The 15,330-nt window shown below is 39.7% G+C and overlaps 1 protein-coding gene across 1 annotated transcript; it reads left to right on the top strand.

Moving 5' to 3' along the window:
- Positions 1-14,761, top strand: LOC139720893 (mitochondrial glutathione transporter SLC25A40-like). The gene is made up of 10 exons (XM_071632222.1): positions 1-392; positions 4,950-5,009; positions 5,493-5,635; positions 6,534-6,601; positions 7,267-7,403; positions 8,557-8,730; positions 9,364-9,473; positions 10,196-10,277; positions 12,536-12,619; positions 13,370-14,761. Exons 1-10 carry the CDS (start codon positions 20-22, stop codon positions 13,483-13,485), a joined length of 1,347 nt encoding a protein of 448 aa, XP_071488323.1. The 5' UTR covers positions 1-19; the 3' UTR covers positions 13,486-14,761.
- The last annotated feature ends 569 nt before the right edge of the window (positions 14,762-15,330 follow it).

Raw genomic sequence — 15,330 nt, 5'->3', positions numbered from 1 at the left:
CACAATTCCTACTACAAAAATGCCGTCGTCGCCCGCATTTTCGAACCAGATTCCACGCAACTTCGCGGCTGCCAGCGTACCTCATTTGCACTTGCACAAAGTTCCGTTGTTCGGCAGCAAGCCTTCGGCAGCTGGAGATTCCGTGACGAACATTCGGGCAACTGTGTTCGGGGATCCGTTTTCAAAAGGCAGGATCTCAGAGCCAGGGCAAGCATGGAGGAAAGAGGAGCGGTCGCCTGTAGGACTAACCACCCGAGGCCAAGGACACGACAGTGTGGACGGGTCAAACAGTCATAGCCATCATCACAGTGTCCATCCTGATGAGGTTGGGGTCACTCCCGTCCAGAGGTCTATTGCATCGGGTATCGGGACAGTCTTCATGACGCTTGTCAGTGAGTATAATGTATACATTTTTAGACCCAATAAATCTAACGTTATTTTATATTTAAGGTCAAAGATGTTGAACTTGAATGCATAAGAATTAAAAGCTATATTTTATCAACGGGGTCTTGTACATGTTTACTTCTGGGTCTTCAGACCAGCCACCAACTGTTGTTCGAATAAGAAGTAACGTAAGACAGAAGCATGATGAAGAAAAAGGTAATGTATTGAGAGATCAAGGAATAAACTGAGTTCAGTGAAATGTGGACAGGGTCGAGTCGCCTAGCATAACATCCAATGGGGTATTGCAATAAAAAATTATCTTATAAATTCAAGTTTAATTCATTTGAATTGTATCAATCATGATAAATTAGTATTGATATACCTGTTTAGGCTGTACTTTCAGTCTTCTCATATCTACCTCACAGTTGATTCATGAAGTACTGATATTAGTATACAAATGACGCACAGGTGTGAGTGCGTCAGTCGGAATTGTGTGCATAAGGTAACTATGGAATGCTTAACCCACGAGGCGAAGCCGAGTGGGTTTAGGCTAAATTCCATAGTTACCGCATGCACACTATATTCCGACCGACGCACAAAAAGACATGTGCATCATCTGATTTATAGAATGGGTAATTTCTTTCCAAAAACCTATTTTTCTATTGTGTTACCCGATGACAAAATCATTGGATGCATTTCCTTTTGGCTTGTCGTAAACGAGCGTGCATCAGTTTTTACTGGACGCACGGCCAGCCGTGCATCAGTAAAAACTGATGCGTGGTTGTTTTAGCCAATAGGCGTCCAGTACTGAGTGCGCGAACGCTTGCTTAGTGCGCGAACCTTTGTTACAAGTATGCATACTCTTGTTGCTACAGGTGCGCGATAACATGTTTACCACTGTGACTCAGCGTGCGCGGTGTGGCCAGTAAAAATCAACACATAGCTCTCGACCAATCAGATCGCAGGATTCTCGCTACCCATTCAATAAAACCATATAAATATAGTCCTACAATGTATATCATTCCATGCAAGGTAAGGGTCAATACTTATGATTATTATTATAATTTTTTTTTAGCTGTAAGTTGTTCAGCTGAAAATTGAAATCTTGGTCCATGGGTTGAGAAGCACAGCAAGACCGGGACCTGTATGTACACACCTGTGAAGCAAAGTGTCAGTGTCTTCTTAAATGATTTGCTAACATTCATATCATTGCATCTCTCATTCATTATTATGAGAATTCACCAAAATTTTCCATCTGCCAGCCACCCTTATCCCACCTCTTTGATTAAATGCAAAAACATTTTCAATCATGAATTCTGCCAATTGATCAATTGAACTCTGTTCAAATTTGATGACTACACTTCACTGTTTTCTGTGATCACTGACTTGGGAGGGACAATCAATGTTTCCACATACACTGCCTGGTATACAGTGTGTGAGATATCATCATGCAGCAGTGGGAAATATTGTGTATGATTATATCAATCATGATTTCCTACCATGTCTTGCTGTTCATGAGTAAACAGTTCAACAATGTTTATTAGATTTGACAAAGTTTTGACAGCATTTATCTAATTGTGTGTTTATTTGATAAATTTGTGTAGTATGTGCACTAGTGCTCTGTTAAACCCTTAAAAGATGAGTCTTGAGTGTACTTGGGCAGGTGTCTGTGTTAAATGCATACATTAATATTTGTATGTGTGTCTAATGTGTTTGCCTTTTCTATCTATAGGAGCTCACCAAGTATTTTACCAGTCAGAAATGCACTTGTACTTTAATACAAAGTAGAATCACTTGCCAATACCAACCTCTAGATTATCTCTCCCAGAAGACGCTTAAAGATAGAGAGGCAACTCATGAATACGGTGTGCTGAACATGTTTATGATTGGTAGGGAGTTTTAGATGGCTTCAGGACAGAAACAGTTCTTGATCCAGATAGAAAGTTGGTCCAGGCACCATGAAATAAATACTGTTTCACCCCACATGCCTGTAGGGCTTGCAGCGATGAAATTGCCTCTTCTAATTAAGCAGATTGGTTAATTAATGATTCCATACTAAAGACAATAACTCGGAAGTTTGCCCGATACAGGAAAAAAGAATTGGTCAAGGTGATTAGATCTTATACTTTCCATAAATGTATCAAAGATTTTTGAATGTGAAGTGTCTGCCCAGAAATGTCATAAGTTCCAATGTTGACAAGGTTTAGAATGCGCAGATACCCCAGTCTCTACAGCCTGCGTACTATGAAACTGCCGCATGATGAATCTGCCTCAAGCTGTGGTCATGGGGTGATAGCCGAAAGGTCGTGGTTTTGCTGGCCAGACGAATACTGATTGGTTGCCTTTTCATGTCTGGTGCTGCTGTGGTGTATTCTGTGGCTGTGACCTCTGAGACTATAGAAGGTGGTATTAATAGTCTTGTAGGGCCAGCTGACATCAAACACCTCAGTGCTTCTAGGTCAAGTGCAGGGGAAAAAAGCGAAAGTAATCCTTCCTTCTCTTCTCTGCCCACCCCACCCCCCTCTTGAAATATGCATGGATGTATGACAATATTTTAGTCTTGCCCTGCAGACTTCTTTGGAAGTACATTGTAATACCATCCTTCATTGTACTAGTCTTGCAGAAAAGGGGAAAGAGGCCTGATGTTGTCTGACAAAGTCATGTGTGGCATTTACAATGTATGAATAATGAGAAAAAATGAAAATATGTTGAAGATGGAAGAATTGCAGAACCCTTCACACATTGTGGTATTTGATGTGGTGATGATCCATCCAGTTATTCTTTAATTTTTAGTAGAATGATCATACTCAGCCCAGTGTGATATACACTGTAATTTGCAAATTTATACAAGTTTAATCTTCACCTACTTGTAGAAAGCGAACTTGGGCTAAAAATAATGGCTCAGTGAGCTGGTTTTGTGTGATACCTGATTCTTGACACCAGAACTAAGCAAGGAGGAATGAGGTATATTGATTAATTGGACTATGAAAGCAGATCTGATTCACGGAGGGTCTGGGTGACAAAGACTGTGTGAGTGGGGCTAGCAAATAGATCTATAGGCAAGGACATTGTGGAGTATTTTGTGGCCGTGTGTAAGGCAACGTGACCAGAAGTGACCAGCTTTTGTCCGTAAGTGGTCAGGCAAGGCCATCCTGTCTCTCTCCTTTAATTTTCCATTCCAGCCAACGCTGGACAACGAATATGGTTGGCTATCGTTCTCAGCACCACTGCGCATGCATACTATAGATGCAGGAAGGCTGTGTCAAGTGTATAGGCCTACATACATTTGTGTGTTTACATGAAAAATGATATTGATAGTGCAGACACTCTAATCTTTGATTATGGTCATTTTTTAGACTCAAATAAACATGAATTTAAGTCATGAATGTAGACACCCTTGTGTAGGCCTACATTTTGGGGCTCAGGTAATCCAGTTTTTACCTATATATGAGACAAGATGACACAACAAGAACCTGGTAGGCCCTATACCCAGTTCCCAAATGGAGCAGGTTAATAAAATGTGGACAATGTCAGTGAACAAGGGCACTCAAGGGGAGGGAGCAACGTATTTAGTACATTGTATGAGTAAAATGATAGGCTGTACATTAAATAATTTTCAAGTACATGCGAAAAGTAGTACATGAATGTTGTATTGGTCACTCTTTACTATATTCCATGTGAGACTGTTGTACATGTGTGTTTGGTAAGCTTTTCATATAATGGCAAAATATATTCTTCCTCTCCAGTAGGCCCTAGGACTACCTTTATAAAACTAAATCTATTTTCATCAAGAGGATTTACTTTAATACTTGAGCTTAAAGCACCTTGAAATCAGATTCCTCGTCTCCCATCAACACAGACCCGCAACTAAAACAGAGAAAGGGTTAAATCAGTTTTACTGTGTATAGAAGGGGGAAAAACACTGAAATGAAGTATGTTTTTGCTCATTGAAGCATGAGAAATATCTTGCTTTTCAGGCTTAATGTAAGTGATATTTAAAGTAAGAAGTGTTGTGTAATCTACTAATAATAGTTTGTTTGTCTAGGTTGATTTTTTTTTCTTTGGTTCACAAGTAAATTAAAAAGTTGGAGTCATCAAAACCATTTTGAAAAGATGATTTTGATCAGATCTTCACTGATTGCATTTCAAAAGAAAAAAGTTCATGCAATTCATCATACTCTCTAAACTTTTAATGTTCAGAACTTTCTGCATGCATGCGTCTGGTTTTTTTTTCCCCAGAAAATTTTCACTTATATTCCTGGGGTAGATTCAGGAATTCCGTAAAGGGGAGGTGCTTTTACAAAATTAAAAGGGGGGGGGGATGCACGTGCTCCCCCCATCCCCACATTTTTGTCTGTTTATTTCTTTTGTTTTAACAAAAGATAAAGAGGGGGTGCGCCCGATGCGCCCCCTTCTGGATTCGCCACTGTACAAGGTAAGATAATAGTAAATTCCAGAGATGAAATTTCCCTAAAGTTTGTTCAACACTTTCCTCTTCTGTCTCCGAATCATATTGATATGTCGCCCATTGATCAACTTGCTCTTTGCACTTGTTTGTCTTTCAGTGACCCCTTTGGATGTTGTTCGGGTTCGTCTTCAAGCCCAGTACAAGCTACCAGTCAGAGGTAAGTTGTTTACTTTAATCCTAGCTTCAATTCTTTTGTTGAAAAAAAAAGCACTGAGAAAGGCATATTGCCCCCAAGGCCATAGGGCTGTTTTGCCATAGAACCATGCATGCATCCTTTGAGCAGATCCTCACTCCTGATCGTGATCCAGATCACCACCACCAAAAAGTAATCACCTGTACCTTTTACTGGCACCAAAGAACTAGATCTGTGAAATTCTTCTATAACTATTTGATTGATATGGCAAACAGACAGACAGACAGACAGATAAATCAAGCAAATACTGGCAGAAATAAAACGTCCGGGCCAGTAGTAGTAGGATATCAAGGAAGACACATCCATGATTCATGATCCTTACTGAATAATGATAACAACATCTGATTTAAGCCAGCCCATTCAAGTGTAACATAATCAGAAATTTTTGAAAATCTCTCCAGATTTGCTTCATTCTTATAGTTCCCCATACATATTTGATGCATCTAGACCTGCAGCCAAGAGGGATGCCACGAGTGTCGCAATCGAAAAAGCCGTCAGTGAACGGAACATGTCGTACCTTCTGCTCTACATCATGGAGAAGTGGAAATCGGACATTGTCAGCCTCCGGGACCAGGCTTAATGGCACAATGGTAAGTAAGGCGTAGGGCTGAAGCAGCGATTTCTCGAGGGTATGCAAATATTTTCCGCAAAAACATGCACTGTATGTATAAAAATACAGAGGGAAATGTGTCTAAGCACACAAGGTATTTCATGTGTACTTCATTATTTCTTTTTGCAAAAAAAAAAATGGTCTGCATTGAGCACTTGAAAATATTCAATATTCCTTATTTCTTACAGAGTAATTTGCTAAAACTTTTCACGAGGGTCAAATAACAAAACTATTAATCTTTTTTTCCCCTCTTTTGTCATATTTTTAATCTTTTGCTCAAATAATTCATTCTTTATTTTGTGTCTTTGTAGAATTAAAGGATATTTCTGTGAAAGCTAGAAGGATGCCACAAACTGATTTTAGGTTGGGTGATTTTCAAACTGAATCAACCCAGACCAACTGCAGCCACCCACCTACTATAGCATCCCTTTGTATCAGAAACATTTGCATCCCCATTGTTTTATCACACTTATTTGAGAGCAGAGGAGATTCTAAAACTACAGGGGGGGGGGGAGCTAACATATAGCTGATAATGAAGTCAATTCAGATAATGATCAAGTGTTTTAGTAGTTACATGCAAGGTTTATGTATGGGGAATGAAGTAGGCCTGCATGTTGTGTGGGTGTGTGTACATTGGTAATTTGTAATCTTAAGCTGGCTTTGAACCAGTTCCTGTTGGTAGGAAAGCAGTGAAGTCCTTAGAGCAGTTTAGATGCTATGACAGTACTTCAAATGCATTTTTGATAACAGTCACCCTCACTAGAAAGCCACTTAAAATTTTACAACAAAAAAATGAAAAGGGGCATTTAGATATCAACCACCCATGCTTGAGTGGGCTCCTGTATGATGGCATGCAACGATATCTCTTGCTGTTGCAGGATGCATTTGGTGCCATCATCCGAAGAGAAGGCTTGAAGAAGTTATGGAGTGGTCTGCCAGCCACCCTGTGAGTACATACAAACATATACTCATCTCCCTGTGACTGGGATACCAATGTTTTTAACTGTACAAATGTGTACCAGGAGATCCACTTCAACTTAATAATTCATTAGCCTCTGGGAAGGCATATTGCATGATCAAGTGAGAATAAATAAGAGGTGAGATAGTGGGCACATGTTACAGCATTATCGTGTCATTGCCACGAAATGGCTTCACAGCTTGGTTAGTGTCGGTAGTGCCGCTGCTCACTCAGTGGTAGGTGACAGGTTATATTTTCACTTTGGTATTTTTATAGATGATAATGCAGATTGGACATGCAGTCATACTTTTTGAGAATGACAGTAAAAGAAATATATAAAACCACACTCTCTTGGCAAAAGATAACCAAAATGAAAATGAAACGGTTGAATTCATGCATAAGTTGGATTCATTCATGCATTCATGGCTGATCGAGTAAGAAGCAACACCCATCAGATGTGACATGCAAAGTGCAAGAAGTGTATTACTGGTAAATGTGCAGAGGATGTTAAGTCACTATCCCCCCTCCCCCATGCACTTTTGCTTCTGTGTGAGAGGTACAGAAGGGCCACTGCCCCCTCCCCCCTTTGCCAGTAAATGACGCACAACCAAACTTTGACCACCTGCCATATTCTCTGATGTTTCTCCTAACAGCGTGATGCGCATTCCGGCCAACATAATCTATTTCTCCGTCTACGACAGCATGAAGAACCGTCTGGGATTCCACTCCGGCGAAGCCAGCAATATTCACAGTGTTCTGGTCACCATTCTGGCCAGCGGATGTGCTAGAAGTAAGCTGATCATGCATATTGAGACATTTATCTCTCCCCCATGTTCTCTCTGTTGGCAGTCTATTCAAAGCAGGCTGCAGCACAGCTGTAATTCAAATCCACTTTGTACACAATAATGAAATCAGCTGACGTTGACTTGTGTCACTCTTTTGATATACAGGAAAAATAAAAGCGAGCTTTAGTAATAAGGAGACGGGCTGTAATCATGTTTTTTGCTGTAGGTGTCAATGTAATACGTTGTGATATTTGATACGTAGTGTGCAATGATATTTTGTGCTCTCCAGAGTGACCTTGTTTCATAACACATACATACTGTACATGTCGGTGTCATCATGAGTACATGCACCCACTAGATTTAGCACCACCTTTTCACCCCATGTGGTATTTGAGCACTTTTGGACTTTGATCCTCACATGCAATGGCAACAACATCAGTAATAACAAGACAAAGAAGGCAGATAAGACAGATTTAAACAGATGTTCATGTTTTTAGAGGACAGCTTTGAAAGCGGGACAACTTTGCAAGCAAAGTTATTGATGGTTGGGGGGGGGGGGGGAGGGGCAGCCCTGTAACATGAGAAGGTCTACAGAAACAGTAAGGAATTTGGTGATGGGGGTGGGGTGGTGTGGGAGAGGAAGTGGTACGTACATTCAAACTTACCCATCTTTATGTCTGGCGAATGAAGAACTTAGCGTTGACTGAGAAAACCAAAGGGTATACACTTTTTCTACGATGTGTGCCACCTTGACTGTGTGCAGGTTACCCCGGTTTCACCTTCCTTCTTTAGTCTCTGAGTTCCTGCCATGACTTCCTGTCCCACTAAAGCTGGGCTCTGCTGTTTAAAGTGCCGCAATGATTGAATAAGGTTGTACAGCAGCAGTGAAAAGCAGTCAGCAGAAACTTAATATGGTTGTTGTTCAAGATGCACTGCAGGTATAGAAATCTGCCGTCCTCAAGATATGTATGCAGTTTCATAAATCAGTGCACCTAGAAGTAATAATGGTGGTGTTAATTAAAAGGCAGGAAGAGAAAAGCCTTGCTTTTTACAGTGTACATGTCATGCATGGCCCAGGAGTAGAATATGTGAAAGACTACAGAAGGTGATGCCCAACTCTGTCCAACTCTATGCTATTGTTGTTATTTCTCCTGCCAGCCATGGCAGTGACAGTGGTCAGCCCCATGGACCTGGTGCGCACCAAGCTGCAATCCCAGAGCATGACCTATATGGAACTTGGCCGCTGCCTCCGGGCAGGCTACCAGGCAGAGGGACTGTTTTCTCTCTGGCGGGGCCTGGGGGCCACCATCCTGCGCGATGTGCCCTATGCTGGTGAGTCAGTCTCGTCAAAGTCGGACTGGGTGCCCTGCAGAGAGTGGATAATACTGGTTGTGATAGTAACACTGAAAATACTTTAAACTAAATGATGATGATAATTATACTGATATGAATAGTGATGTGAGGATAATGATTAAAATGGTAATGACAGTGATAAACAGCTATCAAGAGCAACATCTTTCAGGAGTTGTATTCTTCTGCTTTCACTTTAAAAGCATATCCTCCAAGAAATTATAATGAGGTTATGTTGTGAGAATCAACAAGAGGGAAAGGACTGGAAAATAATTTTGTGCAAAACAGCTTCACACCAGACTAGATCAGTGAGTGACTGTCCATGAACTGGACTATAATTGATTTGCAGGATGTGACAAATTCTGTGCAAATAGATTCATGCAAGGTGAAATTAAACAAGTCTTACATAAAATTGTTTGCCAGTGCGAGTGAGGGAGAGAAATACATTTGTTTTGATAGAAAAATGGAAATTCACAATTGGGACACTCAAAATATACTACGTGTTGAACATAGCGTATGAGTTTTCATGGTCGTAATGCTTATTATGCATGCTCTGTCTCTCTATCTTTCCCCCAAAAGTGTATGTTTATCCCTTTTACTTTTTTTCCCCCCAAGCCCTGTATTGGAGCAACTATGAACTCTTGAAGACCCAGTTGATGAGAATGTGGGACGTTGCCGAGGCAACGGTCAGCATGACATTCTGGGCAGGTGCAGCATCGGGAGTGGTGAGCACATACTCATATGCTGTAGGAACTAAAAAAATTGATAGACTCATTGAAAACTTTGAAATGATACTCTGCAGAACTCATTCATTGTGAAGAAAATTAGAGCCAGTGCTGCATTCATTGCAAAGATATTCAGATGCAGTGAAAATAATGGTGGCTGTTAAAAAGGTGGCATGTCACAGCTCAAAAACAATGACGCATCCCTATACACACCTGTTACAAGTTAACACTGCCACACAGAGATTCATGAACATAAACTGGAGAACTCTTGAAAAGTCATCAAAGTACCAGTAATTTGTAGCATGTTGATATGGCAGATTCTGTGCTCATTGTGGGATGACATGCAACCCCAAGAGATAGGCCAACTTTGTTGGGGTCATGCAGATTGCGAGAACTACCAATGTCCAATTTGATTTTCAGTTAAACATGGTGGACTACATCACGGTACATTGATGCAAGATAAGTGGAGCTAGTTGTTCCTTATTCAGTTCATATGTGTGGATCTTGGAAAACAGTACAGGATGGTGTAGAAAGATAGATGGAGAAATCAGCATTTATAGAATCTGTGAGAGGAGAAGTGGCTCAGCTTTTGTAGAAGCCTGTTGTGTGGAAGTTAGGTGCTTTGCTTTAAAGCAAGCGATATACGATCTGACCTCGTTCATGTTCCGTTTATGTGTGCCTTTCCTGTCATCTCTCTTATCTAATTTCTGAATTTCCCGTAGATGGCGGCCATCGTCACCACCCCCTTTGATGTAGTGAAGACAAACAAGCAGATTGCTATCGGTGATGCAGCAAGACACAAAGGTACAGAGTGGCATCGTAAACTTCACATGCAATTTGTTAATGATCTGGCACAACATAACTGCAGTGCACTCCTGTTATAACGAACGGTTATAATGAAATTCTGATTACAACAGAGTAAAAGTTCAGGCTGCAACATTACCTGCTTTATGTTTTTTTATTGTTTATTTGCTTGGTTATAACAAAATTTCAATATAACGAAAGAAAACTGCTGGTCCCGAGGACTTGGTTATAATAGGAATCCACTGTATTGGCCAAGCCTCTCTGTGAAAAATACAAGAGGAAAAGTTTCATCCAGCATGGAAGACAACTAAAGAAAACAAAATCAGTAAAGAACTAGACTTGGAATTTGTCAAGACTGACAAATTAGGTGATCCGATTTTTTTTAAATCAATGATTCGAGTCCTGATTGAATTGAATTGAATTGAATTGAATTTATTTCCTCTTCATGGGGTGGAGCACCCTGATCAGCAGAGCTGATTTCCGTAGGGGTCCACATACATACATATTTGATGGTATAAAGCGAAGAATACATACATCTAGAATTAAAACAAAAATCATGTATACGCAACAATACAAAGTCTGTGAAAAATACAAGAGGAAAAGTTTCATCCAGCATGGAAGACAACTAAAGAAAACAAAATCAGTAAAGAATTAAGCGTGACACTTCAGCATGGTTAGAAAGCATGTGGCTTCACACAACTGCCATTGAAAGCCTTAGTTGACAACCAGCAGCATCTAACTCTGGGGGTATCATTTTTGTCATTGTCATCTGTAGATTGGACCTATATTATGTAGAGAGATGAAAGGGATGGTGTAGTTTTGGCTGAGGGGTTAAGATTTTAACTTTTTGCAAGATAATTAGAAACCACGTATGAGATGATAAAGAGCATACAATTCTAAGAGAAATACAAAATTAATTTGATGAACATCGGTATTGAAATGGCTGAGATATCCTACAGTATAACAAAGCAAAACAATGTGGTCCTCATAATAGCTGGGTCGCACCTTTGAATAGGACCACTTTTTTTTGGATAGCTCTGCCATTTCAAAACCAATTTTCATCACATGCTGTAAAAGTGGATATTTTTGCGCGACTAATTTTTCGTGCTTGGCCGGGTAAGAAGAGTTTCGCATGTTTTTAAATCTGCGGAATCAAGACATCACGCACAGGAACATAATGGCAAGCAAAAATATTCGTGTGCTTTTACTTTCGTGCTAGTTTCTGGTTGCACGAAATGCGCACAAATTTCCACTTTTACAGTAAACTGTGAATTCCTCTTAGAATTGTATGCTCTTTCACATTTCTAGAGAGGTTTGTCATTATTTCACACACACACACAAAAATGGAAACCTGAATCCCCATCTCAGCCAAAAGTGTACCATCCCTTTAAAGGGGTGTAGAACCCAAATATAGAGTGAATGCAAGAAAACAAACAAACAAACAAACAAACAAACAAGTCAGTGAAGTTTGAGTGAAATCAGACAATTCATTCAAAACTTATGAATCTTTAAAGTTTCTGTAGTGCCATCGCTGGGTAAGAAAACTGCAACATCTTGGATTGTCACAGGAGGACAACAATGTAGAGAAAATATAAAGAGAACTCAACATATTTTCTTTGTTGTAACATAGTGGAAGAGCACTTGGCTTAACTTTTTGAAGGCAGGGAAAATACTACTGTATTACCCTGTGCACATTTATGTCAAATGAATGTGTACTTATCATTTAGAAAAATGATATGTTGTGGAATTTCTTTTAATTCGGTGATGCTAGTATTATTGATTAAGCCTTGCTATGTAGCAAAGTCACGGTCAGTGGCAGAAGCCAGGCCATGATGGTACCCCATCAGAGACCTGCTACCTCGTTTTATTTTTGTCCCCTGATGGTTATCCCTTGTCTTGTGTTACAGTCAAACAGTTCATCAGAGTTATTATTGTAAGAATAGATATCAACTAAAAATGCAGACATAAACTAGAATCAGAGACAGAACGTCATCATCTAAAGTTTTCTACTGGCCACAATTTTTTTTTTTTTTTTTTGGGGGGGGGGGTGAGATTTTAAAAGAAAGGGTATTATAGATTGCATGCATAAAAGTTCCTAGTGACTTTATACTTCTTCAACAAATATCAAGTTGTCAGTGCGCATTGCAAGTAGAGTTTTAAAGGGTTACATTCCATGTAACAACATAGATTCTGCTATTAAGCACAGTGATGGTGATGATAATAAGGCTGCTCACACTATTTTCTTTCAATGCACATAGGAATAGCATGTCCAACTCGCCAGAATACACTCAGGATGATGATGCAAATCCAGAAGCAGTCAGGCATCACGGCTCTCTTCTCAGGTGAGTGAAGGTGGACACGCCTTTCACAAAACTCCCCACCTTTCCCTCTAATAACGCCTCCTTTCAAAAACCCCAGACACACATATATCATGTATGATATTCCTGATGTCAGCCTGAATTCAGAGCCAGTGTTAATTTTGTGATGTTTGCTTGTGTGTTGTTTAGAATTTGCTTTATTTCCAATTTTGGGGTGTCAACAAAAAGAAAGAAAAAATATCATTTTCATGTATTTGACAATTTCAGAAAGGCTAGTATAGCATGTTTACAGGAAAGGTTTTGATCTTATGCATAGAATAACCAACAAATACTAAGATTTGATAATACCAATCACTGAAAACTATTACTACATTATTGACAATCATAAGGCTGAAATCAGATGACTTACATTATGCTTTACATCAAAAAAGTCCTACTTCTTTACAAGCATGTGTATGTTGGTGTTTGTATTGGCTGTGGTTGTTAACCGTAATATGTCGGTATGAAGTATATGCTCATTGAAAGAGGTAATTATTGTATCAAACAGAGATTGAGTCAAATCTTGGACAGTACTCTCAATGTTGACCGCTGATAGCAAATGTATCTTTCGACATATGTGCCTGCTTGTTCATGAGTGGTGCTTTTTTCTAGTGACAATCCAGAACACCATGACAATGAAGTTTTGCCATTTTTATAATCAATCTAATTATTTCTGTTTTATGCATTTTTGTGTCAGTTTGCTTACGATGTCACTCTTTTTCATTGTTTGCGCAGGAGTGGTGCCAAGAGTTGCCATGTCGGCTCCTGCAAGTGCAATATTGATTACGTGCTACGAGTTCATCCTTCACGTTTTCCGCGACGTTAACACGAAAAATATGAGTCCCACCTGAACTTCAGTACATAAGAGGAAGTATCGTAATAACGGAAGATTGTATGTCTTTGAAAAAGAAATACGATGAGACAAAGACTGCAGCTAAGTCAATACAATGTTCTGTACAGTGATAAGCAGCGGTATGTTACAAGATGCTCATCTGTTGTGTCCTATCTACAGTAATGCCCTCTCTCAAAGTTTTGATGACATGCAGCAGAGTGCTTGAATGTACTGAGCTCCAGTGGCATGTGGGGGGAGGGGAATGAATCGGTACAGGGAAAGAGACAGTGTTGAGTTGCAGCTGTTGGCAGCTTGATTGAGTTTTGCTCATGTTCCACATGCCCGAGCTGCGGGTTCAGGGAATTTCGTAAATGGCATCTGTTAATTTGTGGGAAAGGTGTTGGCTGCGATGCAAGAGAGCAGTCGAGCATCCTCCCCTTACAGCCACTTCTAAGAGTGCCCAAGAATTGGCAGCCTTTTGTCATGTGATGAAAGTGGGTGCTCAACTTTTCATTTTTGCTCATATCGTTAGCACCTTTTCTTACGAGAGGGTGAGGTGACTGACTTTCTCAACCAAAGCTGTGTAAAAGCAGGGATTTGATGTGTGTGTCTAAAGAATATAGCTTCCCATGTTGTCTGTACGTCTGTCCAGCTGTGTGGTGTATTCCGTATAAGCAATAAGTTAGGATCAAAATTTTACCAGGTGCAGTACCAATGCAATGTGTGAGCCAACAACTTCTCGAGTGATGAGGTCTATATGGAGGATGATTCACATAAAGTTTAAAAAAATAATCTTTAGAAGGTCACAAATGAAGCAGTGACTTTATTGATATTTTGTGCTATTTCATACTTTGATTGTGGATACAGTATGACGAGGCACTTAACTGCTAACTTTTGTAAGGCTTTGAAGAGTAGATGAAGGTGTTCTTGTCAAATTGCAAAGTGTGATAAGAGATTTGATGCAAGGACATGTATTAAAAACACTGCTCATCTTTTGATGGTATAATGTGAGGGCAGCAATTCTGGTAGATTATGAGAGAGGATGAATGGACCCACCCAATGATGTTGGGTTTACTTCTGGAAATTCTGTGTTTCCACGTTACCCAAAGAGAGAAACTCAAGGAAAAACTGACGCACAAATGTTATCGAAAACTGAGTCGATGGTAGAATGCTGTGTGCTGGAGTGAGTGAACAATCAATCATGTGGTCAGTGGACCAAAGGATGAAATTTAAGATTTTGGAATGTCACTATTCACCTGAAAAGCTCAAGCATTTTGATGTGATTTTGTCGCAATCACGACATGTTGTAATACAGGGTTATTGAATGGCCAGAGTTTTGAGAAGATTTTGTTCTAGACGATGTGGTGTGTATCACGGCTTGTTATTCGTGGATCAAATACAACGGTATGTGAAGGCAAATAGCTATTTAAGTGTCCATGGTTACACTGTATTTCACTTCTCATCATTACAGAAACTGGATATTGATCTGTGCCAATACTTTTATTTCCGTATATTGATGTACTTACATATTTTTGCCATGTTCGACACAGGAAACAGCAAGAATGTTGATAAAATACCACAAGTGTTGAAAAACATTAAAAAAAAAACATGTTTTACACGTAAGATTGTGTACATAGATGAAAGGTTTGCTCCATGTATCGTATAGATGTCAAATGTGACCTTCATGATCAATGGCATGTATATGTGCATGAACAGAGATTGTGAGATTTTGTTTTTCACAGTAATGTACCAGAAAGCAGGAATAACACTGCTGGCGGTGCATTAATATTTACCAAGATTTTGATCTTCATTTGTGGTTGTTGAAACATATTTCAGCTTGTTTTCTTTTGGGTTTTTTTTCTTT

Source organism: Diadema antillarum, unplaced genomic scaffold (assembly GCF_040938485.1).
Source record: "Diadema antillarum isolate AM-2024a unplaced genomic scaffold, OU_Dant_1.0 scf00000134, whole genome shotgun sequence".
NCBI classification, from domain to species: Eukaryota; Metazoa; Echinodermata; class Echinoidea; order Diadematoida; family Diadematidae; genus Diadema; species Diadema antillarum.
This window is presented reverse-complemented; position numbering and strand designations above follow the sequence as displayed.